The sequence below is a fragment of the Lepidochelys kempii genome, chromosome 14 (genome assembly GCF_965140265.1).
Source record: "Lepidochelys kempii isolate rLepKem1 chromosome 14, rLepKem1.hap2, whole genome shotgun sequence".
Classification (NCBI taxonomy): domain Eukaryota; kingdom Metazoa; phylum Chordata; order Testudines; family Cheloniidae; genus Lepidochelys; species Lepidochelys kempii.
In genome coordinates, this window is record NC_133269.1 from 40382472 (window position 1) to 40407970 (window position 25499).

At 48.0% G+C, this 25499-nt stretch overlaps 1 protein-coding gene, 1 long non-coding RNA gene and 1 pseudogene across 3 annotated transcripts; 1 reads left to right on the forward strand and 2 right to left on the reverse strand.

The window, feature by feature from the left end:
* The first annotated feature begins 5258 nt into the window (after positions 1-5258).
* Positions 5259-25499, forward strand: part of LOC140897932 (uncharacterized) — a 35638-nt pseudogene continuing 15397 nt past the window's right edge.
* Positions 8064-25076, reverse strand: LOC140897934 (uncharacterized). Of its 2 annotated transcripts, XR_012154881.1 has the most exons (4): positions 24922-25076; positions 20736-20862; positions 16058-16147; positions 8064-15810 (listed from the first exon to the last, which is right to left on the reverse strand). It is a non-coding gene; the product is annotated as an uncharacterized lncRNA (long non-coding RNA). The 2 variants fall into 2 exon arrangements; XR_012154880.1 differs by lacking the exon at positions 8064-15810 and having other exon boundaries at positions 15911-16147.
* LOC140897913 (uncharacterized) lies at positions 16164-20725 on the reverse strand. The gene has a single exon (XM_073311191.1). It carries the CDS (start codon positions 19965-19967, stop codon positions 19035-19037), a length of 933 nt encoding a protein of 310 aa, XP_073167292.1. The 5' UTR covers positions 19968-20725; the 3' UTR covers positions 16164-19034.

Genomic DNA, 25499 nt, shown 5'->3' on the forward strand with positions numbered 1-25499 from the left:
TAGGAACATTAACCTCTAATGACGGGGTCACACACTGCACTGTACGTTCACACAGGACCCTGCCTCATTCAGTCCTTTGAGGCCTGACATCTCTGATGTTTCTGGGATTCAGGCAGAAGGGGCGGGGTCGGGGGGGGAGGGGGCTAACCTCCCGCCACCCATCCCCCCACCCCAATGTATTCTTCCTCCCCCGACACTTTCTCCTTCCTCTAAAGGATCAGAGGGTGGGGACATTGGTAGGATGGGGCAATGCTCAGAGGTGGTACTGGAAATTCTTTTTCCCAGGTGTCTGGCTGGTGGGTCTTGCTCACATGCTCAGGGTCTAACTGATTACTGTATTTGGGGTCAGGAAGGAATTTTCCCCCAGATCAGATTGGCAGGGACTTTCTTTCTTTCTTTCTTTCTTTCTTTCTTTCTTTCTTTCTTTCTTTCTTTCTTTCTTTCTTTCTTTCTTTCTTTCTTTCTTTCTTTCTTTCTTTCTTTCTTTCTTTCTAATTCCTGTGCAGCATGGGGAGTGGGTCACCTGCAGGGATCCGCTGGGTATATCTCAATCAAATCCCTGCCATGGCAGATACTGCTGGTTCAGTGGCACCGGTTCTCTGCCCATGGATTGCCACAGTTTAGTCTCCTGAGAGCTGTAACACTGTGGTCTAATTTGGCTGGTTGGGTTTGGTGTGCAATCTCTCCGGTCTGGACCCTAGAACAGATCCTGGGAAGAGATAGCAGCAACTCATTGGCATCTCGGGTGTCATTTGCTGTGGGGTAGCCCCCCGCACCCTAGACTTTTCATAGCATTGTATGCTTCATGATGTTTTCCACCCCTCCCCACCCACACCTGGAGTTTGCAGGATTTCATATACTAGATAATAGTTTATCCTCAGCCTCTACCCGAATTTTTCTGAAATTATGCCCGCCCCCCCTTAACACAGCTCAGATCCCTGGGAGCAGATTCCCAGGAGCTGCAAGATCTGAGGATCCAGGGAATCATTTGTGCAGAGTCCAGGGGAGCTGGAACAATTTGTATAGTGGGGGGGGGGGCGCGGCTGAGAGCCATTGAACCAAACCCTGCATATGATGGAAATCATTTCAAGCGAGGGGGTGCGGCAGCCCTCAGGGCAGAGTCACTTTGCCGATCCCCATCCCTTTTCCACAGGTCTCTCCCAGTCACCTGCAGGCTCCAGCTCAGGGGCTGGTGTGGGCAGAGCCTGGGGCTGCCCCAGGGGCTGGTTCCAGCCACCGGAGAAAGTCCCCACCCAGGCTGGGCACAGGGGGGGCGTTGATGAAGGTTTTCCCGCCTGGCATGCTGCTCTCAGTCCCGGTTCTCTGCTAGTGATAGACTCAAGGAACTCAATCTATTTATCTTAACAAAGAGAATTTTAAAGGGTGACTTGATTATCATAGAATCATAGGATTGGAAGGGACCTCAAGAGGTCATCTAGTCTAGTCCCCTGCACTCATGGCAGGACTAAGTATTATTTAGACCATCCCTGACAGGTATTTGTCTAACCTGTTCTTTAAAATCTCCAATGATGGAGATTCCACAACCTCCCTGGGAATTTATTCCAGTGCTTAACCACCCTGACAGGAAGTTTTTCCTAATGTCCAACCTAAACCGGCCTTGCTGCAATTTAAGCCCATTGCTTCTTGTCCTAGCCTCAGAGGTTAAAAACAATTTTTCTCCCTCCTCCTTGTAACAACCTTTTATGTACTTGAAAGTCTATTAGTCTATAAGTATCTGCCTGGGGAACAAATATTTAATATTGGGCTTTTCAATCAGGCAGAGACAGGTCTAACAAGATCCAATGCCTGGAAGTTGACGCTAGAGGCATTCAGATTGGAAATAAGGTGTAAATATTTAGCAGCGAGAATAATTAACCACTGGAATAATTTACCAAGTGTCGTGGATTCTCCTTCACTGATAATTTTTAAATCCAGATTAGCTGTTTTTCTAAAAGATCTGTTCTAGGAATTATTTGGGGGCAGTTCCGTGGCCTGTGCAATACGGGAGGTCAGACTAGATGATCACAGTGGTCCCTTCTGGCTTTGGAATCTACAAATCATTCAATCTTTCCTTTATACAGGTTGGGCCTTTAATTGGCAGACCATGGTCCCCTTCTCAGGCCATAGCTTCATGACTGGAGGTGGGGAATTTGCATTCACCCCCACTATGTATCCCCCAGGAAAACCACGTAACACTTTTCCCCCCCAAAGTCCATTCTTGTCTGGCACATTGCTCAATGTGAAACCCCAGGTCTCGCATCATTCTGCACCCACGGGAGCTGACGGTTGGGAGCCTGAAGCCTAAAAGTGTGTGACCTTGGTGGACTGCAGAGGGGGAGTACAATTTCAGCGGCCCTGAAACTGAGACAATGGGTAAGTCTATTTCACCTTTCTCAATCTCCCTAACAGTTACTGTGTCATCTTTCTCCTCTTTGCTGTTCCCCTTTCATCCTGGCTTGGGGAATGACCCCTGTCTGGATTCTCTCTCTATCCCAGCAGGTGAAAGGAAGATGAGTGAGAATGAAGAGGAGAATTCTCAGCAGGAAAGTCCAGAATAAATGGAACTCTACGGGATAGTATCAGGAAGATATGAATGTAACGTTTCCTGCAGTGTTGACCAGGGAAGATCCTGTGAGAGTCAGGGTAGCAAGTCTGAGAGAAATCAGCTTTGGAAGGAAGTGATTAAATCCATTAATTGTGGAGAAGGATGCACAGACCCCAAGGAAACCACAGACCAGCAGAGAATCCACACACAAGAGAGAAAAAACACAAGCACAAAGTGTGGGAAAAGCTTCAGTTTGAGATCGCAGCTATTTAGACACCAGAAAACCCACACGAGTGAGACACCCTATAAATGCTTTGAGTGTGGAAAAAGATTTAGTGACAACTCACACCTCATTGGACAGCAAAGAATTCACACAGGAGACAGACCTTAGAAATGCATTGACTCTGGGAAAAAGTTTAATGGCAAAGCACACTTTAATACACATCAGAGAATCCATACAAGGGGAAAGCTCTATAAATACCTTTACTGTAGGAAAGCTTTTTTTCAGAGCTCAAATCTTATTGTGCATCAGCGAATCCATACAGGAGAAACACCTTATAAATGCCCCGACTGCGGGAAAAACTTCAATCATAGTTCAAACCTGACTAGACAGCAGAGAATCCACATGGGAGAAAAACCTCATAAATGCCGCAACTGGGGGAAAATGTTTAGTGATAAAGCACAATTTAATACATGTTGGAGAAGCCATACTGGAAAGAGACCCTTGAAATGCCCTGACCGTGGTAGAAATTTTAATGGTAAAGTACACCTTACTGCCCATACAAGAGAGAAGTCCTATAAATGCCTTTGCTGTGGGAAAACTTTTTTTCAGATCTCAGATCTTATTTCACATCACAGAATCCACATGGGAGAGAAACCATATAAATGCCAGGACTGTGGGAATTTCAATCGTAGGTCAAACCTAATTCGATATCAGATAATCCATACAGGAGAAACACCTTATAAATGCTCTGAGTGTGGAAAAGAATTTATTGAAAAGTCACAACTTATGGGACATCAGAGAATCCACATGGAGGATAAACCCTGTGGAACTCTCTGCCAGAGGACGTTGTGAAGGCTAAGACTATAACAGGGTTCAAAAAAGAACTAGATAAATTCACAGAGGACAGGTCCATCAATGGCTATTAGCCAGGATGGGCAGGGATGGTGGCCCTAGCCTCTGTTTGCCAGAAGCTGGGAATGGGTGACAGGGGATGGATCACTTGATGATTACCTATTCTGTTCATTCCCTCTGGGGCACCTGGCATTGGCCACTGTGGGAAGACAGGCTACTGGGCTAGGTGGACCTTTGGTCTTTCCCAGTATGGCTGCTCTTATGTTCTTATGAATAGTAAAGAGCTACAGAAGGATCAGGCTGAAAGGACCAGGCTGACTATTATTATGAATCGTGTTCATTACAGCTTAAGGGCCCACTAAGAAAGGGTTTTCCTTGTGCTCAGCACTGTGCAAACAGAGGAGCAGATCATGGCCAAGAAGGAAGCCAGGCAGGGAACTCTTCCACAGACCCGTTCAGCCCTGAAGTCAGGCCGAATCCCATCACCACGGACAGGAGAGAGTTCTCCTGTTGGCATAATAAATCCACCTCCGCGAGCAGCATAAGCTGGTGTGCATTTTGGCCAGACTTCAGGTGTGCATTTCTTTTCTGCACTATTTCCAATTTTTCAACATCCTTTTTAACATGAAGCTACCAGAACTGTATTTGCTATCTCAGTATTGATCTCCCCAGTGCCATAGACAGCGGTAAAATGACCTCCCCACTCCTGTGTTTGTACATCCAAGGGTCACATTAGCCCTTGTTGCCCCAGCATCCTGCTGGGAGCTCATGCTGAGTCGCTTGTCCATCATGACCCTTAAACCTTTCGCAGAGTCATTGCTTTTTCAAGGGTATTTAGGGGCCTTGAAATGCAATGCCTAGAAACCCTCGTCTCCACCTAAAATCCTAGCGTAAACAAACCTTAAGGAGTGGTTTTTTTTTATTTTAGGCTGATATAATCCACTGCAGCCTTTGTCTTTGGCCTGAAGAAAGGGAGAGAAGCAGTGGGGAGAAAACATGGGATTTTAGTTGGAATGCTCTGGGTCTCTCTGCCCAGAAGCATGCAGGGCTAGGGTCTGACACAGTACAAAGCACTTCACTTGGGGCTTGGCTACACTTGAAATGCTACAGCCTCCCTGCCAAATATCCCCCCCACACACACACACACCCTTCCCCTGCTGCACCCTCCCTTCACTTCCAGCCTCCCCCCTTCCAGCAGCGTCCTCTTTTGGGGAACCTGAAATATGGTAACCCTGTGTAAACCTCTGATAAGCAGGCGTCCCTATTGCCCAGTAGCCAGGTGGCTGGATAGGAACAGTGCAGGGAACCTGGAATTCACCCAGCAACAAAGTAAAGAGAAACTGTCTACATCAGGATCATGTGGAGTAACCTCATTTTTGTACACAAATTGGACTCTGGGTGCTCTTCTAGTTGAATACTGTTGCTACTGTATTTTTCTGCTTCCCCTAGAACACTGTTTTGAACATTATACTGTGTAATCATTTCCTGTAGGGGGTGCAATTCCCTTCCGTCCCCAGCTCCCTTTCTGGGTCCTGGACAAACCCATTGCCCGGCAGCCCCCTGCCCCAGCACTCGGGGCGGTTCTTGCACTGAAGCCTGTCAGTGGGGGGTGGAAAGGAGGAGTCCGCAGGATCCCTGCGAAGGGGAGAAGGGGGGTTTCTATGGGGACCGGGGATTGCTGCCGAGGGTCCCCAAATCCGCGGGGGTGGCGGGTCCTGGCCTCCCAGGGAGCCTGCCCGGGCGCGTTTCTCAGTGACCCGGGCGGTGGGTGGGATTGGCCGGGCCGGTCTCTACAGGGCAGAGAGGAGGAATTTCGGGCCGGGGCGCCCCGGGCTGAGCGGGGTGTGGGCCGGGGGGGTCCTTAGCTGCTGCCCCCACAGGGCCCTGGTTCGTGCTGGGAGGGGGCGGGCTGCGCTCGCTCTGCCTCTGTTTATCTTCCTGGGTCAGCTCCTCCATTGCGAGCCGGGGGCCGGGCCGAGCCGCTGCTGCTCCCCGGCGGGGTCTGTGCGGGGAGAGACCGGCGCTAACCCCCCGCTCCGCTCCGCTCCGCCCCGGGCTCGGCCCGCACCAGCCCCCGAGCCGGAGCCCGCAGGTGATGGGGGGACCCGGGGAAAGGGCCGGGGCCGGGCAGGACAGTGACTCTGCACAAGCGGCCCCGCAGCCCCGGCTCCCGCCGCCCCGGGAAGCTGCTCCCTGGCTGGGAAGCGCCTGGCGGAGGGACCGGAGCTGCGGCCCCAGCGGCGAGTCGCTGCCCGGGCTCTGCCCAGGATCTGCGCCCGGGGCCAGCGCGGGGTTCGGGCAGGGGGGAGAGCGGCCGGGGGGGGCATGGGCGGGCCCCAGGGGGGGTTCCCTGTTGTGTCCCTGGGGCTGGGTTGTCGGGGAGGGGAGGGGAGAGAAATGAGACTGAAATGGAGTCGGGGGGGGGGATTTATTGTAACCCCGTTACAAAACTCGGAGCCCCTCCCTCCCCTGAGACAGGCCCCTTCGTGCCCCAGCGGTGGGTGAATCTCCCCAGCCCTGAACGGCTGCTGGGGCCCTGTTTGCTCCGTCAGAGACACCTGCTCTGAAAGGGGGCAGGATCCTGTTCTCCTGAAGAGCCCCGAGTGCGACCCGCTCACACTGTCTCCTAACGCACGTGTGCCAGGCAGCCTGAATGACCTGCTCTTGGTGTCCTGTGGGGGGGTTACAGTGAGATCAGTCTGCTCAGATTCTGTTTCTCTTCTACATACCTAGGCTTGGAAGGATGAGATTTTTGTCGTAAATGTCAGTTTCTCCCTATACACAGAAAAGGTGGGTGAAAAAATATTTCCATCAGAAATAATCGAAATGTACAGATAGGGAAAGGAATAAAATGCTGCTCAGGAATTTCTTACAGTTTGATTTAAAGATATTTACTCGGTGTATTTTGACATGTGATAATGACTGTGTGTGTTTAACATTTGTAAAGCTTAAATTCTCAATATCTACAGTTGTTAAATAATTGTTGTCTGACCCACTCCATAAGTTCCCACAATGTAAATCAATAAAATTGAAAATAAATCCTTAAAACTAAACATTCACATTACCATTGAAATGATGAAAAATAATCAAATCCTGCCAATCCTGTACATAAATATAGCAATACAACACATCCTGCTGTGTGACAGGAAACCCCTTCAGAGGGGGGAGCTTCAGGGGGCTGCTGGTGGGTTTGTGTTAGAAGGGCTGGAGCAGGAAATACACAGGGCCGGGGAGGTGGTGACAGGGAGGGACAAACCTGCTGGGACATGTTCAGTCTGTGGCATTCCTGGGGCTCTCGTGTGCCCAGTTTAGTTTCTGCTCAGTTTCTACCCCGGTCACTTAGGTTACGTCCACACAGCCCCTGGGAGGTGGGATTCCCAGCCCGGGTAGATGTATATGCACTAGTTCTGCTAGAGTTAGCACCTAAATATACGGCCTCGATAGCGGCTTGGGCTAGTCACCTGAGTATGTTCAGAAGACGCCCCTTGGGAGCGGGGTGGAAATTCTCCCATTTCTGGAACTGGAAACAAACTCCCTGGACAGGGCTGGGAAAACGGACTGGACTCCCACTGCTGGAGTCTGAACCCACCAGGCAGAGGCTGATGTGGAATACGAAGGGGGCACCCCGCAGTGAGGCCCAGGGGAGAGGCCCCGTCCCCTCACCCCCAGCTGCTGGGAATGGGGAGGTTGTTGGGATTCCTGTCCCTGGACCCTGCTGAGGGGCTCCCCCTCTTCTATCAGCCTCTGGCTAGTAGGTGTGTGATAAAGGGGAAGGCCCCTGCCCTCCTCCACTGGCTGGGAGGGACAAGGAGTTCTCTCTTTCTCCCCTCCCTGCAGCCTCCTGGCTGCTCTGAGCAGGGTGAGGGTGGGATTCTGCTACCCTTTCTCCCCCCTCCCACCAAGAGCTTACTTTTTATTGACCCTTCAGCCCCGTGACTGGTAGGATTGTGGCTGGGGCAGCAGGTGCTGAGTGGGGGACTCTTGTTGTTTCAGGGGCCGGTGACCTTCAAGGAGGTGGCTGTGTATTTCACCCAGGGCCGAAGGCTCTGCTGGATCCCAGTCAGAGAGCCCTCTACAGGGACGTCATGCAGGAGAATTACAAGACGGTGACCTCGCTGGGTAAGGGATTCCCGTCCCCTGCGTTACTGGAAGCTGGGGAGTCTCTGATGTGGCCAGTTTGGCTTCTGCTCAGGTTCTTCCCAATTCCCTTAGGTTACGTCTACACGGCATCTGGGAGGTGGGATTCCCAGCTCAGGTAGATGTACATGCACTAACTCTGCTAGAGCTAGTGCCTAAAAAGAGAAAAGGAGGACTTGTGGCACCTTAGAGACTAACAAATTTATTTGAGCATTTGTTAGTCTCTGAGGTACCACAAGTACTCCTTTTCTTTTTGCAAATACAGACTAACACGGCTGCTACTCTGAAACCTGCCTAAAAAGAGTGGCAGAAGCATTGTGTTGTCCTGTCTGTATTCATTCATGTCTGTTCCCCTCACTTCCTGGGAATAGCTCCATCTATGGGGCAAATGTCACCCACCCACGCTGACTGAGATCTGGTAGGACCTCCCTGCCCCAAGATTCTACTTCCCCCTGGGTGTTTGGAAGGGATCTGGAGGCAGAATCCAATTTCTCCTGGTGCTCCGTGTTATCTGTTACAAAAAGGTTATTTCTTCCAAGCATGAAGACTCCATTTTTTCTTTAATTTATTTTTAAAACCTCTGTTTCTGGCTTCACCCTGTGGTGCCGTTGTTATACCTGGTGCAGTACACCGTGAAATTAGAGGAAGAGAGAGGGTTTAAAAGAAGGAGGAGCCTCCATTCTTGGAGGATGAGGAGGAATATCCCAGTTCTAATGGATCATGGTGCACCAGGGACCCACTTCACAGAAGGAAAAATTAGAGAGGGGTTAGTAAATGTTCCCTTTCTCAGTCTCCCCAGCAGTTACCATGTTGTGTTTCCCCTCTTTGCTGTTCCCCTTTTGTTCCTTTCTTCCCCGGCACGGGGGATGACTCCTGTCTGGATTCTCTCTCTGTATTCCAGAGCGTGTTGGGATGGTGAATGAGAAGGAGAATCCAGAGCAGGAAGGTGGTGAGGACGTGGGTCTGCAGGGAACGGTATTGGGAAAATCCAAGGGGAATTTTCATGAGAGTCATAAACGAGGAAAAACCTGCAGAAACCAGCGCAGGTCAGAGAGGCTGCTGGGATACGACCCAGGAAAGAAAATTTGTGAACCCATAAATGATGGTGGAGATTGCAAGGACCTCAAGGAAACAACAGCCCAGCAGAGAATCACCACAGAAGAGAGAAAAAACACATGCACCGAGTGTGGGAAAAGCTTTATTCGGAGGTCACATCTTATTTCCCATCAGAGGATCCACACTGGAGAGAAACCCTACAAGTGCCTTGTCTGTGGGAGAGGTTTCAGCCAGACCGCACACCTTATTTCACACCAGAGGATTCACACGGGAGAGAAACCCTATAAGTGCCTTAACTGTGGGAAAGGTTTCATTCAAGGTTCACATCTTCTTAGGCATGAGAGAACCCACACAGGTGAGAAACCCTATAAATGCCTGGAATGCGGGAAAAGCTTCATTCAGAGCTCAGATCTTATTTCACACCAGAGAACCCACACAGGAGAAAGAGTCTATAAGTGCCTTGACTGTGGGGAAAGTTTTGATTGGAACATGCAGCTTGTTAGACATCAGATGCTCCATACAGGAGAGAAACCCTACAAATGCCTGGATTGTGGGAAAGCATTTAGTGACAGTTCAGCCCTTATTATTCACCAGAGACTCCACACGGGAGAGAAACCCTATAAATGCCTTGACTGTGGGAGAAGATTCAATCAGAACTCACTCCTTACTAGACACAAGAGAACCCACACTGGAGACAAACCCTATAAGTGCCTGGAATGTGGGAAAAGTTTCAATCAGAGCTCATATCTAATTGCACATCAGAGAACTCACACAGGAGAGAGACCCTATATGTGCCTCGAGTGTGGGAAAAGTTTCAGTTGGAGCTCAGATCTGACTGCACATCAGAGAACCCACACAGGAGAGAGACCTTATAAGTGCCTGGTATGTGGGAAAAGATTCCTTCAAAGTTCAAATCTTAGTGTGCATCTGAGAATCCATACAGGAAAAACACCCTATAAATGCCCCGACTGTGGGAAAAACTTCAGTCAGAGTTCAAACCTGACTAGACACCAGAACACCCACATGGCAGGAAAAACCTCATAAACCTCGACTGTGGAAAAATGTTTAGTGACAAATCACAATTTAGTACACATCAGAGAACCCACACTGGAGAGAGACCTTATAAGTGCATTGATTGTGGGCGAAAATTTAATGGCAAAGCATACCTTATTACACATCAGAGAACCCCTACGGGAGAGAAGCCCTATAAATGCCTTTACTGTGCGAAAACTTTTTTTCAGAACTCAGATCTTACTTCACAGCACAGCATCCATATGGGAGGGAAACCATATAAATGCCAGGACTGTGGGATAAATTGCCATCATAGGTCAAACCAAATTCGACATCAGAGGATCCATACAGGAGAGACACCTTATAAATGCCTTGAGTGTGGGAAAGAGTTTAGTGACAAGTCATGCCTTATGGGACATCAGAAAATCCACACGGGAGATAGACCCTATAAATGCCTTGACTGTGGGAAAAGCTTTATTCATTTCTCACATCTTATTGTGCATCACCAAATCCATTCAGGAGAAATACCCTATTAATGCCCTGACTGTGGGAAAAAATTCCCTCAGAGTTCAAACCTGACTAGGCACCAGAGAATCCACGTAGGAGAAATCGCCATCAATGCCTCGACTGTGGGAAAAAGTTGAGTGACAAGTCACCACTTAATATACATCAGTGAATCCACACTGGAGATGGGTCCTATAAATGGCTGGATTGTGGGAAGAGTTTCACTCAGAGTTCAGTTCTTATTTCACAGCAAAGGATCCATGGTGAACACAGAGATGCTTTGAATGTGGGAAATGTTTCATTCAGAACTCACAACTTTTTACACGGCAGAGAATACGATCAGCCCCTCCCTGCTGCAGCCGTGGCTGCTGGGCCAAGGGGCCTTTCTGCCTCTGAGGGTTGTCTAGAGCAGGAAAACTGGTTGGGGTTGGTAGCTGCCACGTTTAGCCCTGACCTGGACCAAACCTCTACCACTTCTAGTCTAGACCAACCCTGAGCATCTCAGTTATACAGTGGTCCCAATCTAAGTTCCCTGTAAGCTGCGCGGCCAAGCAGCCACCCAGCAAGCTATCAAGTGCCGCACAGTTCAGATGCCCCTCCCTCCACTGCCACGCTGCTCCTGGCCTCTGTCTTGGAACTGCTCCCAGGAGCCTCCCGCTTGCTATGCAGAGCGGGTGGGAAGGGGGGGTGCTGATGTCAGGGTATCCCCTGCCCCTGTACCCCATCTCTGCAGAGGGGGAGCGGGGGGAACGCGACAGGGCTCAGGAGTGGGATGGAGGGAGCTTTCTGGTGGCTGCTGCTGTGTCTGTTTTGAGTGCCGGTCTACCTACAAGACCACATACTTAAAGGGACAATGCATGTCTCTCTCTCACACACACATGTTGTGTGTCTCTCTCACACTCACACACCTCCCAACATATACTTGTATTGTTGTTGTTGTTCCTTCTTGAGACTTCCTGCAATGCACATATATTCTCTGTAATTTTATTCTTTCAAAGTGCTGTTATTTGAGTTTTTTGACTGGTCTATGCATTTCATAATTTTTATTTCTCTCTTTCGCTTAAGTTTAATTCTTTGAGCAGTGATTTCTAAAATGCCTAGCCTGTCCTGGCTGGAGTAATTATCCCTATGGTATCTTATTAAAAATATATATTATATCTAGGTTTTTTGTTTCTATTAGTGGCACACAGCCGCACATTACTTCGGTAATTTGGTGCACATAACAAAATTCATTCCACGCATGGATGGAAAAAATTAGAGGGAACACTGATCTCAACCCCCACCAAATCAGACTCCTGAGGGCTGGAGATGAAAGCATTGCAGACCTGGAGGGGGAATTTGACTCAATCCCAAACAGTGTGATTGTTCTGACCCTAAATCTCAGTTTCCATCTTTGGGTAAAGCAGCTTCTGGCCTTTTTCCTGCCCAGCTCAGATTGTTTTTAGATGGGAGTTTGGGTTTTCTCCTTTCATTAGGATGTCGTTAAAATTTTTGTAAGTAACATGACCATAGAAGGAGGCTCCGAATGGGACAGGTGTAGACAGTTCAGAGGAGAAAATGGGTAAGTGTGTTCTCCTGATTCTGAATCATCTGGAACATGCTCTGGGATGTTCATTTATATGAACCTGGGGTGTCTTACAGCCCGTCCTGTATTGTGGGTTAATCTCTATTTGCTGAAGGCTGTTTGATCCCATAGTAGGATATTAGTTTTGTTTTACAGGACGTAGTGCAGATTTATTGGAGACTTCATAAGACAAAGGACCATTTGCCAGGACACTCTCTTACTTTACTTGTACCATTTTCCGACACTTTGCCATGAGATTTTAGTTTGTTTGAACAATGGATTATTATAAATCACCAGCAGCACGACCACTGATGGGGCCAGTCACACATCACCTCCGTACTGGTGCACATAACAAAATTCATTGCACACGTGGATGGGAAAAATTAGAGGGAACCCTTGGTGGGGCGTGGAGAAGGAGTTTAAAGTTACTGTAGCCTGCGTGGCTAAAACTGTAAAGGTGCTGGGCCAAAGGCCGTTATCTGGGATTTCTCTCCCTGCCCTGTCAGCAGCTCCACTCTCCAACCATTTTGAGGCGCGGCCATCATCCCAATTCCACCGTCACAATGTGTCCAGGAGGGGGCGGGGGGAGGACCGCTTAGGAATCAGAGCATCCTTGGCCTTCAGCTAGCTACAGCAGTGCCTGAACTGATGACAATTGCCCAAAGGACCACTAACGCCCACCAGAACATGTTCCCTTTCCACTAGAAAAGAATCTAGGAATTTCACTGACCAATGAACTTTGTTAATTGCAAGTGAAGACTGCCTGGTGGTATCTCAGGCCATTCCAGAGCTTGGAGTTCCGCAAACCTCTGAAAAGCCTGAAACACACCAAAACAATGTCAGTCATTTGGGCTATGCCCCCGTACGTCCAGTGCGCACACGCACTTCCACTCGGCTTGTGTGGAGCGTGCTAGCACTGAGAGACAAGGGCACATGACAATGGTAGGACAGAATCTATCCTCTTCTTTTTGCTTCGGCAGATCTTGTTTTTAGGTGAGCTGCAAACACAGAGCCTGCTGAATAGAAACAACCTACACTTGTGAAATTTTACAGCCCCTTCCCGCTCATGCCGAGGAGGATCCAACACTACACTTTCGTTTACCCATAGCCCATGGACCACACTCATCCCCCACCTACCTGCTGACAGTCCTCATGGCAAGAAGCCCACTGGAATCAGGCTGCCTTCCCTGTGTGTTAGTATTCTTAAATAGATGTAGAATTTATAAGAGTGTGTTTAGATTTTATAAGCTGCTTGTAAGATGCTGGTGCAGGCATTAATCTTGTTATAAGGGGATCTAAAGTGTCTGCTCTGTAATTGTGTAAGTCAGCAAACAGGAAAGAAACATCATCTGGTGTAAAAACCTCACTTCCTACAGAAGGAATGGCATTTTCTCTGGTGCCGGGCAAATTACCGGACATCAACTATGGTAAAATACTGGTCTCGGGAAGGCACATCAGCAGCAGATGACCCATTGGACACCATAAAACAAAAGACTCTGTTAATTGCTCTTCCTGCCCTGCCCCCAGCAACATGAGGTGAGGCTATGCAGGCAAATTTCTACTGTTAGGGGGGTCGCAAAGAAAGAGGAATAAAAAAAATCCCCTGAAAAGAAGTACTAAATTGTCTTTACGTTGCTGGACTTTGCAAGGGCAAGGTTTCTACGCAAAAGCATGGGATCCCCAGCTATACCGCCTGGGATAGCCCTAAAAGACTTGTAAAGGTTACTTATGATAGAAACTCTTCTTACTTTTTGGAACTAAAGATTGTAACTCATTCACATGTATATGCTTAATTGCTTTAACCCTGTAAATAACTCCCATTTCTTTTCCTTAGTTAATAAATCTTGCTGGATTGACTACAAGTGTTGTCTTTGGTGTAAGATCTACGGTGAAATTGACCCGGGGTAAGTGACCGGTCCTATGGGACTGGGAGTAACGTGAATATTGTTGTGATTTTGGGTATAAGGGACCATCTATCACCAAAGGAAGCTCACCTAGAGGGCAAGAAAGATGAGTGTCCAAGGAGGCTGTCTGTGATTCCATGGTTAGGCTACTGGGGCCTGAAGAGTTTAGACATAATATCTGGTTGGTGAAATCTAAGTATAGAACTCGGCTGGGGTTTGGGCCCTGTCTGCGGCAGTCTGCCCCGTGGTTGGCATTCGTGCTCGAGCTGCTGAATGACAGCTTGACACTAAGCCAAATATCCCTGCCCGGTTTTTTTTTAACTTTTCCTCATAGGATTTCTAAACCTTTCATTTGTGCTGCTCTCCTCTGGCCTCTCTCCATTTTATCCCCATCTTTCCTAAAGCTATTTCAGGGCCTGTGCATTTCTGCTCAGCTTCGATTCCATTCCCCCAAAAAAGAACCCTTTGACAGGCAGATTTTAGCAACATGCTTCTATTTCTCCCCAGGGCCAGACTCAAACGTCCAGGGCTTGGCTGTTACTCAGGTTCGGTGGCTGTAACCTGTTGCCTTGAACCCCTTGAGGTCTTGTTTATAATTTCTGGCTAGCAACAGACACTCTGTCCGACACTCACCTATCAAGAGAGCTAAAGTCTCTGGCGAATATTGTGTTTTGTTTTGCTTATCCCAAGGGAGAGCAGTTGCCGTACACTAAGTAGGGTAAGTGTCGAACGACTGTGACCATTGTGGTCAGGATGAAGGACACGGTTTGACCCCGCGGGCAGCACAAAAAAACGTTGGTAGAATCCCTCTACTCTACGAAAAGCTGTTTCTGTGGGGGGTGCTGTATCTCCAGAACCCAGAGCTATAATGACCATAATTTTGGTCACTGACCCAAAGTGTCTACATTGAAACAGTAAGCTGGCCCTCACTTAACCATCAGCTGGTACTCCAGTAGAATGGTGTGTTAGAATCCTACGCAAAGGATCCTTCTGGTTCCATGAGTGAGAAAAGGTGGAAAATACTGGAGGTGAATCATTAGCTGTGCAACAGGTCTGAACCTGGGAGTTTGGGTTTTGTTGAATACTGGGCTATGTTCCTGTGGGAGAGGAGGGCTGTCTGAATGGGACAGCCTGCATCTCCCAGAGAGGGGGGCTAATCTTCTCTGGAGACGAGCGGGAGCAGCTAGGCTCATGTTAAATTAGCAGTGACAGGGGAGGGTGCTAAGAAGGCACATGCAGTACAAATGCAACTTAGCGTGCCACAAACAAATTGAGCCCATGTGGCAAAGGATGTGAAGAGGGGGAAAGAAATCAGCTGCTTTGTACCAAACACTGGGAATCTGGGTGACAGGCAGGAAGGAGCTGGAGGTTCTCCCTGATGAGGAGAAATGTGATAGAATTGGCTTTACTGAAAATTGGTGGGAGGATCCTTATGATTGCAACATTAAAATCTCTGTTTACAACCTGTTTCGGAAAGACGGAGTGGGCATTACTTGATTTAGAGTGATTGGTAAGTCGGAACTGCAGGACCTTGAATGCATGTGGTTCAGTGTCTTTTTCTCCTTCTTTGTTTCCTATCCACCAGCTCAGCAGCAGTTGGTCTTCCCACCACCTTCTGTCTTATATCCGATCATGGCTTCCGTCCTCTTTAGTCCATTTTATTCTATGACATTCTTCACCATGTCTAGTCAACGCAGCCTCAGTCTTCCCCTATTTCTCATTGCTTGGTACTCCGGTTTGCATTGTACCCTGAGTAATGTCACAGCAATCTGGACTGTTGAACAGCTGCGTCCCCTCAATTCTCCAGCCTGGGATGCCTTTACACTGCTTCAGTCTGACGGCAGCCACTTCTGGTCTGCTGACACACGGCTTCAAGCATGCACAGTGCCTCCAGCTTATTGTAGGAGTGCTATAGCCGACTACTCCTGAATGACACTGCGGAGTAACACCACCAAATTCCTAGTCCCAGACTTGCCTCCTGGACAACACAAGCTCATATAAAGCCCGTTAATTCCTGAATAGAGAATGATACGTACAAATCATGTTATCTCAAGTGGCGTTTCCCAAACACTTCAATCCAAACACACTGGTTGAGATACAACAATAAAACAAGGTTTATTAACTCCAGAAAGGTAGATTTTAAATGATTACAAGTAACGAGGCATAAAAGTCAGAGTTGGTTACAAAGAAATACAAGGTAAAACGCAACTAATACCTAACTTAACAAGTGAAATGAATGTAAAGCAAAAAATCTCTCTCACCACATGCTTTAGCAGTCTGGCCGGCTGGAATCCTTTCAGCCAGGACCCCTCCCCCACTTCAAAGTGGTGTCTTTTCTTCAGGTGTTGTGGCTGCTGTGGACAGAAAGGGGAGATCACTTGGGGTGTCTGTTCTGACGCTTATCCATTTTTCTGCTCTTTGAGAATGAACTCTAGCTGGGGCTCAGGAGACAGAAAAAAATCTGTGGGGACGGGAACCTCCAGCTGTTTCTTAGCCAAGATATCAATTTCTCACTCGCACCCTTTTTCCTACCAAAGAATGGCCGCTTAGCCAAGTGACAGTCCATTTGATTTCACTGACACCTGGCTAAAGCATCAGTTTGCCCTATGCCTCTGAGGAACTGGTTTGTGCCTGCTTTTCTAAACTTGGAACATGTCTCAGTCACGTCATACAGTAGAATCTTATAACTTTACATAAAATGTTGCCACACATATTTTACCAGGGCAATAATGTTCAGCAAATTATGAGTTTTCAAATAATACCTCACAAGGCATACTTTGTACAAAATGTATCCGAGTCTTGTAAAAGGGGTGAACGTTAGGTTACAGACTGTCACAAGCGCCATGTGTGATTTCTGGTCCATTTTTGACCCAGTTGCAAGTTGTCTTTTTTTAATCTTCTGTAAAAGCATTATTTCTTGCCTTACACATTTTCTTACCACTTCATCTTTTATTTTCTGCAGTCTTGAAGCTCTCAATAGTCCCGTCAACCAGCTCATTTCTGCAGTCAATATCTTTTCACCCATTAGCTTTCCTCGTACTCCAACTCCACAAGGTATGCAGGGCCAAAAACATTTTAATATAAAAATCAGCACATATGAGAGAACTGTTGAGCCGATACTTTCTGTACGGGTCAGAATGTTGGTGCATGGCTCAATGTGCTAACTTACAAAGCCCAGGAGAAGATCCTAGTGTGGGTCTGTGATAGGCCATTGAATCAAACTAGAGGAGTTACTCCATAAGCACCTGTCTGTAATTTCTGGAAAGAAAAATTGTGTTGATTATGGATTACTCCAGTTTGGGAGACATATGCTGGAGGTTTCATGTAGCCGGGGTAAAACATCATGAGATTGTCTAAAAATTATAAATGGCAGTTTTCTAAAACAAAAGATATTGCCCCTCAAATGAGGTAATTATTTTGGACCTCACGATAGATAATCACTGGACTGGAAGTAGGTGATTGCCTAGGGATCAGTGATCATGACCTGATTACATTCAATATGGGCAAACAAAGGTTAGTCCCAACCAGTAACATGTATATGCTTGGTGCTTCAAAAGGAGAAATTTCCCAAAGCTAAGGAAAATTATGAGCAAAATTGACTGGGAAGAAAAAATTGGACAGAAAAAATGTGATTGAAAATGGGGATTTTTGTAAGAAGAGTTATTAGATGGCAACAGCATAAACAAACAAACAAAAATCCAACATGATTCTACAGTTGAGAAAGAGGACAACTTTGACTAAAAGCCCATCCTGGTTCCATGGTGAAGTAAAGGCAGCAATTAGAAATGAAAAAGCAACACAGAATGAAGGGAAAAAAGAGGAAATAGATAGCAATTGATATGCATTAGAAATTGTGAAGTGTAGAAAATTGATATGGGAAGCTAAAGACATCAGGGAATAACCCATGGATGGCAGGGCTGAGGGCAGTAAGAAGGAGTTGGTAAAGTGTATTAGGAACAAAAGAAATCCTAACAATGGTATAGGCCCATTACTATCTGGAGATAGTAAAATTGTTAATAGGGATGCAAAAATGGCAGAAGTGTTTTTAATAAAGATTTCTGTTCTGTGTTTGGAAAGAAACAGGATGATGTGCTTGTATCACATGAAGATGAAGAAATACTTTTCAGTCCATTAGTAACTAAGGAGGATGTTCAACAACATTTACTAAGGAATAACATTTTCCCATCAGCTAGCCCTGAATAACTTCCACCTCACAGCTCTAAAAGAGTTTTCTGAGGAGAACTCTGCCCCAAAGATATTAATTTTTAAAAAATCGTGGAATAACAGGGACATTCCTGAAGAATTCCAGAAAGGCAAGTGGGATGACCTGGATAACTATAGGCCACTTATCCTGATATCAATCCTGGGTAAAATAATGGAAAAGGTAGTTTGGGATATAATTAATACTTAATTAAAGAATAGGACCATAATTAATGCCAGGCAATATGCTTTATAGAAAATAGGTCTTGTCAAACAAATCTGATTTCATTCTTTGAGGAGATTAAACATTTGGTTGATAAAGATAACTGGGTAGATGGAATACACTTAAGACTTTTTTGAGGCATTTTACTGCATCACATTCTGGTTAAAAAAATAGCAATATCAATAAAGCACACATTAAATGGATTGAGAACTGGCTAAATGACAGATCTCAGAAAGTAGCCTTCTTATATGAGCACGTTAGTTACAAAAGTTTTAACATCATCCTAACGAAAGGAGAAAACTCAAATTCCCATCTGCAAACAACCTGAGCTGGGCAGGAAGAAGCCCACAAGCTGCTTTTCCCATAGATGGAATCCTGGAATTAAGTTCAGAACGATCGCACAGTATCGAGGATTCACTGAAACTCCCCTCCAAGTCCGCAACATTTTCATCAAAAACAACGAGGAGTCCTTTTGTTAGTCTGTAAGGTGCCACAAGGACTCCTCGTTATTCTGGCTGACACAGACTAACACGGCTACCCCTCTGGAACCTGTCAACATTTTCATCAGCAGCCCTCACAAGTCTGACTTAGCATGAAAGAAGTCAAAGATATGTTCAAGGCAATTGGATTTATTTTTTAAGACACTATGGCCAGTCCTAGGGATGGAATTGATAGAATTTCTCTCCTGTGTGGAGTCTCCAATTTCAATTCCACTTGAAGCATCTTCCATGTTAAAGATATTTAAGAGGTCTATTCTCTATATGGGTTTGCTGATGCCTGATACAAGCAGACCCCAGCTGAAGCTTCTCCCATATTCAAGGTTTCTCTCCCATGTGGATTCTCTGATGTCGGATATAGGTTGATCTCCAACTGAAACTTTTCCCACAGTCGAGGCATTTATAGGGTCTCTCTCCTGTATGGATTCTCTGATGTTTACAAAGGGCTGAGTTGTTAATAAACCATTTCCCACAGTCCAGGCACTTATACGATCTCTCTCCTGTATGAGTTCTTTGATGTGAAATCAGATTTGAGCTCCAGCTGAATCTTTTCCCGCACTTAAGGCATTTATAGGGTTTCTCTCCTGTGTGCGTTCTCTCATGTGAAATAAGAACTGAGCTCAGAACAAAGCTTCTCCCACAGTCCAGACATTTATAGGATTTCTCACCCATGTGGGATCTCTCATGCCTAATAAGATCTGCGCTCTGAATGAAGTTTTTCACACAGTACATACATTTATAGGGTTTTTCACCTCTGTCGGTACTCTCATGCCTAATAAGATGCGAACCCTGATTGAAACCTTTCCCACAGTCAAAGCATTTATAGGGTTTCTCTCCCGTGTGGATCCTCTGGTGGGAAATAAGGTTTGTGGTCTGATTGAAACCTTTTGCACAGACAAGGCACTTGTAGGGTTTCTCTCCAGTGTGGATCCTCTGATGGGAAATAAGATGTGACCTCTGAATGAAGCTTTTCCCACACTTGGTGCATGTGTATTTTCTCTCTTTTATGGGCATTCTCTGCTGGGCTGTGGTTTCCTTGAGGTCCTTGCAATCTCCACCATCATTTATGGGTTCACACGATTTCTTCCCTGGGTCATACCCCAGCAGCCTCTCTGACCTGTGCTGATTTCCATTGGTTTTTCCTCGTTTGTGATTCTCATAAAAATTCCCCTCAGATCTTCCCAATACCATTCCCTGCAGACCCACATCCTCACCACCTTCCTGCTCTGGATTCTCCTTCTCATTCACCATCCCAATACCCTTTGGAATACAGAGAGAGAATCCAGACAGGAGTCATCCCCTGTGCCAGGGAAGAAAGGAACGAAAGGAGAACAGCAAAGAGGGGAAACACAACATGGTAACTGCTGGGGAGACTGAGAAAGGGAACATTTACTAACCCCTCTCTAATTTTTTCCTTTTGTGAAGTGGGTCCCTGGTGCACCATGATCCATTAGAACTGGGATATTCCTCCTCATCCTCCAAGCATGGAGGCTCCTCTTTCTTTTAAACCCTCTCTCTTCCTCTAATTTCACAGTGTACTGCACCAGGTATAACAACGGCCTCACAGGGTGAAGCCAGAAACAGAAGTTTTAAAAATAATGAATTAGTACAGACAGGACAATCTGATGCTTGTCACCTCTTTGTGTTTCCGACTCCCCTCTCCTGTGGCTGAGGGAGTGATCCCCTGCTTGGTAGATGGGACAAGCACTAGTGTCTGACAATAGCAATGTGGCCATGGCAGCACAGGCTGTGGCTCGGATTAGCCACCTGAGTACAATCCTGCCCTGCCCCTGGGCACATATTCTGGTGGTTAGCCCAATATGCTACAAATGCCGCTCTTTTCAGGCGCTAGCTCGAGCAGAACTAGTGCATGTAAATCTACCTGAGCTGGGAATCCCACCTCCCAGATGCCGTGTGGATGTAACCTAAGTGACCAGGGAAGAACCTGAGCAGAAGCTAAACTGGCCACATCACGGTCCCCTCCAGCTTCCAATAACCAAGGTGACAGGACTCCCTTACCCAGCGAGGTCACCGTCTTGTAGTTCTCCTGCATGACGTCCCTGTAGAGGGCTCTCTGAGTGGGGTCCAGCAGCGCCCCCTGCCCCTGGGTGAAATACACAGCCACCTCCTCGAAGGTCACCGGCCCCTGAAACAACAAGAGTCCCCCACTCAGCACCTGCTGCCCCAGCCACAATCCCACTAGTCATGGTCGAGGAGAGCGGATAAAATGGAAGCTTGGGGCGGGGAAGAGTAACAGAATCCCACCCCCAACCTGCTCAGAGCAGCCGGGAAGCTTCAGAAGTGGAGAAAGAGAGAGTTCCTTGTCCCTCTCAGCCGGTGGAGGAGGGCAGGGTCATCTCATTTATCACACACCTACTAGCCAGAGGCTGATACAGGAGGCAGAGCCCTCGAGCAGGGTCCAAGGACAGGAATCCCAACCCCTTCCCCATTCCCAGCAGCTGGGGGTGAGGGGACGGGGCCTTTCCCCTGGGCCTCTCCCCTGGGCCTCACTGGTATGTGCCCCCTTCAAATTCCAGAGCAGCGTCGGGCTAGTGGGTTCAGGCTCTAGCACTGGGAGTCTGGTCCGTTTTCCCAGCCCTGCCCAGGGGGTTTCTTTCCCATTCCAGAAATGGAGGAATTTCCATCCCCACAAAGGGCCTGTTCTGAACATTATGCCACAGACTGAACATGTCCCAGCAGGTTTGCCCCACTCTGTCACCACCTCCCTGACCCTGTGTATTTCCTGCTCCAGCCTTTCTAACACAAACCCACCAGCAGCCCCCTGAAACTCCCCTCTCTGAAAGGGTTTCCCATCCCCCAGCAGGATGTGTTGTAGTCACTGGGGTTCTGGCAGTCCTACCCCAATGGGGAGCTCCATTTTCAGAAAGCAAGTGAAAATTCACACAAAGTTACAACCACCGACAACAACAAATGTTTCTAGGAAAAGATACACAAAGGAGACAGACTGGGTCAGCCCACACAGAAAGGTCAAAATAGACATGAGAGGAGTGGATCTGAAACCTGGATCTCCTAAAACCCAGGTGAGGGCTCTACCAGAGGGCTGAAGATAATCTCACTCTTTCTCGCCCAATGCATATGTATTTATTCATACATGGTGGAACAGCTTTAACGGGAGAGACTGAGGCCTGGTCTACACTACAGAGTTAGATCGACGTGAGGTGCTGACATTGAGCTAACTCTGTGAGCATCTACACTGAAATGTTGCTCCCACCGATGTAGGTCGCCCAGTATATGGAGTTAATAACTCCACCTCCATGAAAGGGGCATCTCTCAGGTCAATGTATTTAGGTTAATGCAGTGTTCATGCAGACACTGCTTTGCTTACATCACCTGCTGCTGCCTTCGTCAGCCTGAGCCCTGCCGCGCGGGGCTAACAGCTGCAGTGCCTGTGTGGGACTGACAGCCGGAGCCCCACTGCCCAGGGAGTGCTCCAGCACCACCGACAGAAGGAGTGTAATGTGGACGTGAAAAGCCGGTTTAATTACTGCGGTAGCTGTAGGTCGACCTAATTTAAGTCGATTTAATTTTGTAGTGTAGACATGCCCTCGGAGAGACGTACCCTGGAAAACCCCATAGTTTTATGCATCAAATTCCAGGAGAGGGTTCTCAGCTGAGAATGACCAAGCAGAGATAGCCACCTAAGTCCCTTTGGGGGGTGGGGCATCTGACTCGCTCCTCTCTTCAGCATTTTAGGACAAGAAGCAATGGGTTTAAATTGCAGCAAGGGAGGTTTAGGTTGGACATTAGGAAAAACTTCCTGTCAGGGTGGTTAAGCACTGGAATAAATTACCCAGGGAGGTTGTGGAATCTCCATCGTTGGAGATTTTTAAGAGTAGGTTAGGCAAACACCTGTCAGGGATGGTCTAGATAATACATAGTCCTGCCCCGAGTGCAGGGGATTGGACTAGATGACCGTTCGAGGTCCCTTCCAGTCCTACGATTCTATGATTTTCTATTGGCTAGCTCAGGCACTCCCCAGTCAGCATGCTGTGTTTTGTAGATCCCGTTTTTAGGTGCTTAGCTCTACCCAGGAATAATAGAGGGAGCCTGGGAGCCAAACTCAGGTTGTGGTTCCCACTGTGATTCAAGGCACCTAAACCTTAGGTGCTGCTACGCTGATCATTGTAATACCTAAGTCCCTTTGTACATGTAGCCCTGGGTGATTTTCCCATCACTCTCTGGGAGACACTAGTCCCCTAGATGAGGGAGGCTCCTTAAATATGTAGGAAACAATTTGCGTCTCAGATATCAGGGGGAAAGTTGATCACTGGGGAGTTTAATTCCCCATCCACCCAATCTCCATTTGGTGTCATGGATTTTTAAGGCCAGAAGGGGAAGAGACCATTGAATTTAGAAAGTCTAGTCTGACCTCCTGAACAACACAAGCCACAGCAATTCATCCAGTTACTCCTGCACCGAGTAGTTCCTTGTGTTTGACTCAGACGCCTCTACCAGAAATCCACCCAGTGCTGACCTCAAGAGATGGAAAATCTACCACTTCTCGTGATAGATTTTCCCAATGGTCAATCAGCCTAATTTTCAATTTGAATTTCATCTGGTTTTCAGCCATTCTTCTTCTTTCTGCCTGGCTCTGCTAGATTCAAGAAGCTTTTAGAACCCGATATTTCTTTTTGTAATCAAATCAATGACCCATGGCAATATTTCCCCTCCAAAACTGAGGAAATCTTATATATCCCTAAATCACACTGTAAGAAGTTCTCAAGCAGCATATTTCTTACTTTGTCTAGCTGTATATTTTGATTATTATTAATGGAAATACAGTAAAAGCTGTGTTGTCCGGCACTTTTATCAACCAGCAAGCTCTATTAACTGGCATTTCTGATCTCTCCCAATACAAATCTTCAATCTAGTAACCGGGTCAAGTATACTGCCCAGGAGGTTATGCAATTGCACATTTTGCATTCTGTTTTTATGCCAAAGAGGCAGAAGACAAGTCAGCAAGAGGATATCAGGGATTTATTCAAAAAAGCAGCTTCCAGGGTGTGTCATAACAGATTCAGCCCAATCTCCTACACCTTCTACGTCTACAATGATAATTGATGTCGATGATGATGACCTTGAGGCACTGCAAGATCCTGAAGTGCCTTCTGAATCATCCCAGAAAGATTAAATTCTGTTCAGTATCGTTTTAGTGTTGTGTATTTTTAGTGATCTGGGTGTAGGCCATGCGCTGCCCAGAGTGATAGGCAGTGTCATTAGATAACCTGCTGTATAGAAAACTTTCTCTGTATACACCTACGTGCTTCAAGAAACCGACCACTCTGCAGTGCAGTACCATGACTGGATTGTTGAGTACCTGTCTACTGTTTTATACGGTATTCGTTTTATTGTATTCTAATTCTTTGAAAATTAGTATTCCGTGGGTAAGTATTACTCCCAGTGAACGGGAATATTTGATTAACCGGCACCCCCCATTCCCCCAACATGCCGGATAATAAAGCCCTTATTGTACTTTCTCATCCGTTTGTGTGTGTAAGGTGAAACTGGTCTTTACCCCCTAAAATCTCATCCTTCCAAGCCTAGGTATGTAGAAGAGAAACAAAATCTGAGCAGACTGATCTCACTGTAACCCCCCCACACGACACCAAGAGCAGGTCATTCAGGCTGCCTGGCACACGTGTGAGACAGTGTGAGCAGGTCACACTCGGGGCTCTTCAGGAGAACAGGATCCTGCCCCCTTTCAGAGCAGGTGTCTCTGACGGAGCAAACAGGGCCCCAGCAGCCGTTCAGGGCTGGGGAGATTCACCCACCGCTGGGGCACGAAGGGGCCTGTCTCAGGGGAGGGAGGGGCTCTGAGTTTTGTAACGGGGTTACAATAAATCCCCCCCCCCCCGACTCCATTTCAGTCTCATTTCTCTCCCCTCCCCTCCCCGACAACCCAGCCCCAGGGACACAACAGGGAACCCCCCTGGGGCCCGCCCATGCCCCCCCCCGGCCGCTCTCCCCCCTGCCCGAACCCCGCGCTGGCCCCGGGCGCAGATCCTGGGCAGAGCCCGGGCAGCGACTCGCCGCTGGGGCCGCAGCTCCGGTCCCTCCGCCGGGCGCTTCCCAGCCAGGGAGCAGCTTCCCGGGGCGGCGGGAGCTGGGGCTGCGGGGCCGCTTGTGCAGAGTCACTGTCCTGCCCGGCCCCGGCCCCGGCCCTTTCCCCGGGTCCCCCCATCACCTGCGGGCTCCGGCTCGGGGGCTGGTGCGGGCCGAGCCCGGGGCGGAGCGGAGCGGGGGGTTAGCGCCGGTCTCTCCCCGCACAGACCCCGCCGGGGAGCAGCAGCGGCTCGGCCCGGCCCCCGGCTCGCAATGGAGGAGCTGACCCAGGAAGATAAACAGAGCCCGAGCGTGGGCAGGCTCCTAGGAAGGGAGGATGCTCAGTACCAGCTGCTGAAGCTGCTGCCGGGACTCTGCCCGCCCTTGGCATGACACTGAGTCTCCCTGCTGTTCCCAGGGGCTAAGAGGGGGCAATCGGAGGGGAGGAAGGGGCAGAATCTCTGCAGGGGGAGAACTGACTGCCCAGGAGGGTCAGGCAGCTGGCAGCAGGGGGAGGAGAGGGGCCCAGGGGCAAAATCAGGGATGGTGGCGGGGGTAGGAGCCAGGGGGGTTAAGAATGGGGCAGATGCTCTGCCAGATGGTGGCAGAGGGGAGACGCCAGAGATAAGGAGGGGCGGAAGGGATGAAAGTCACCCCAGATAGGCTGAGCCAGCAGGAGTGGTTGCAAAAATAAGGTGTTGTGGGTCAAAGGGGCTTCTT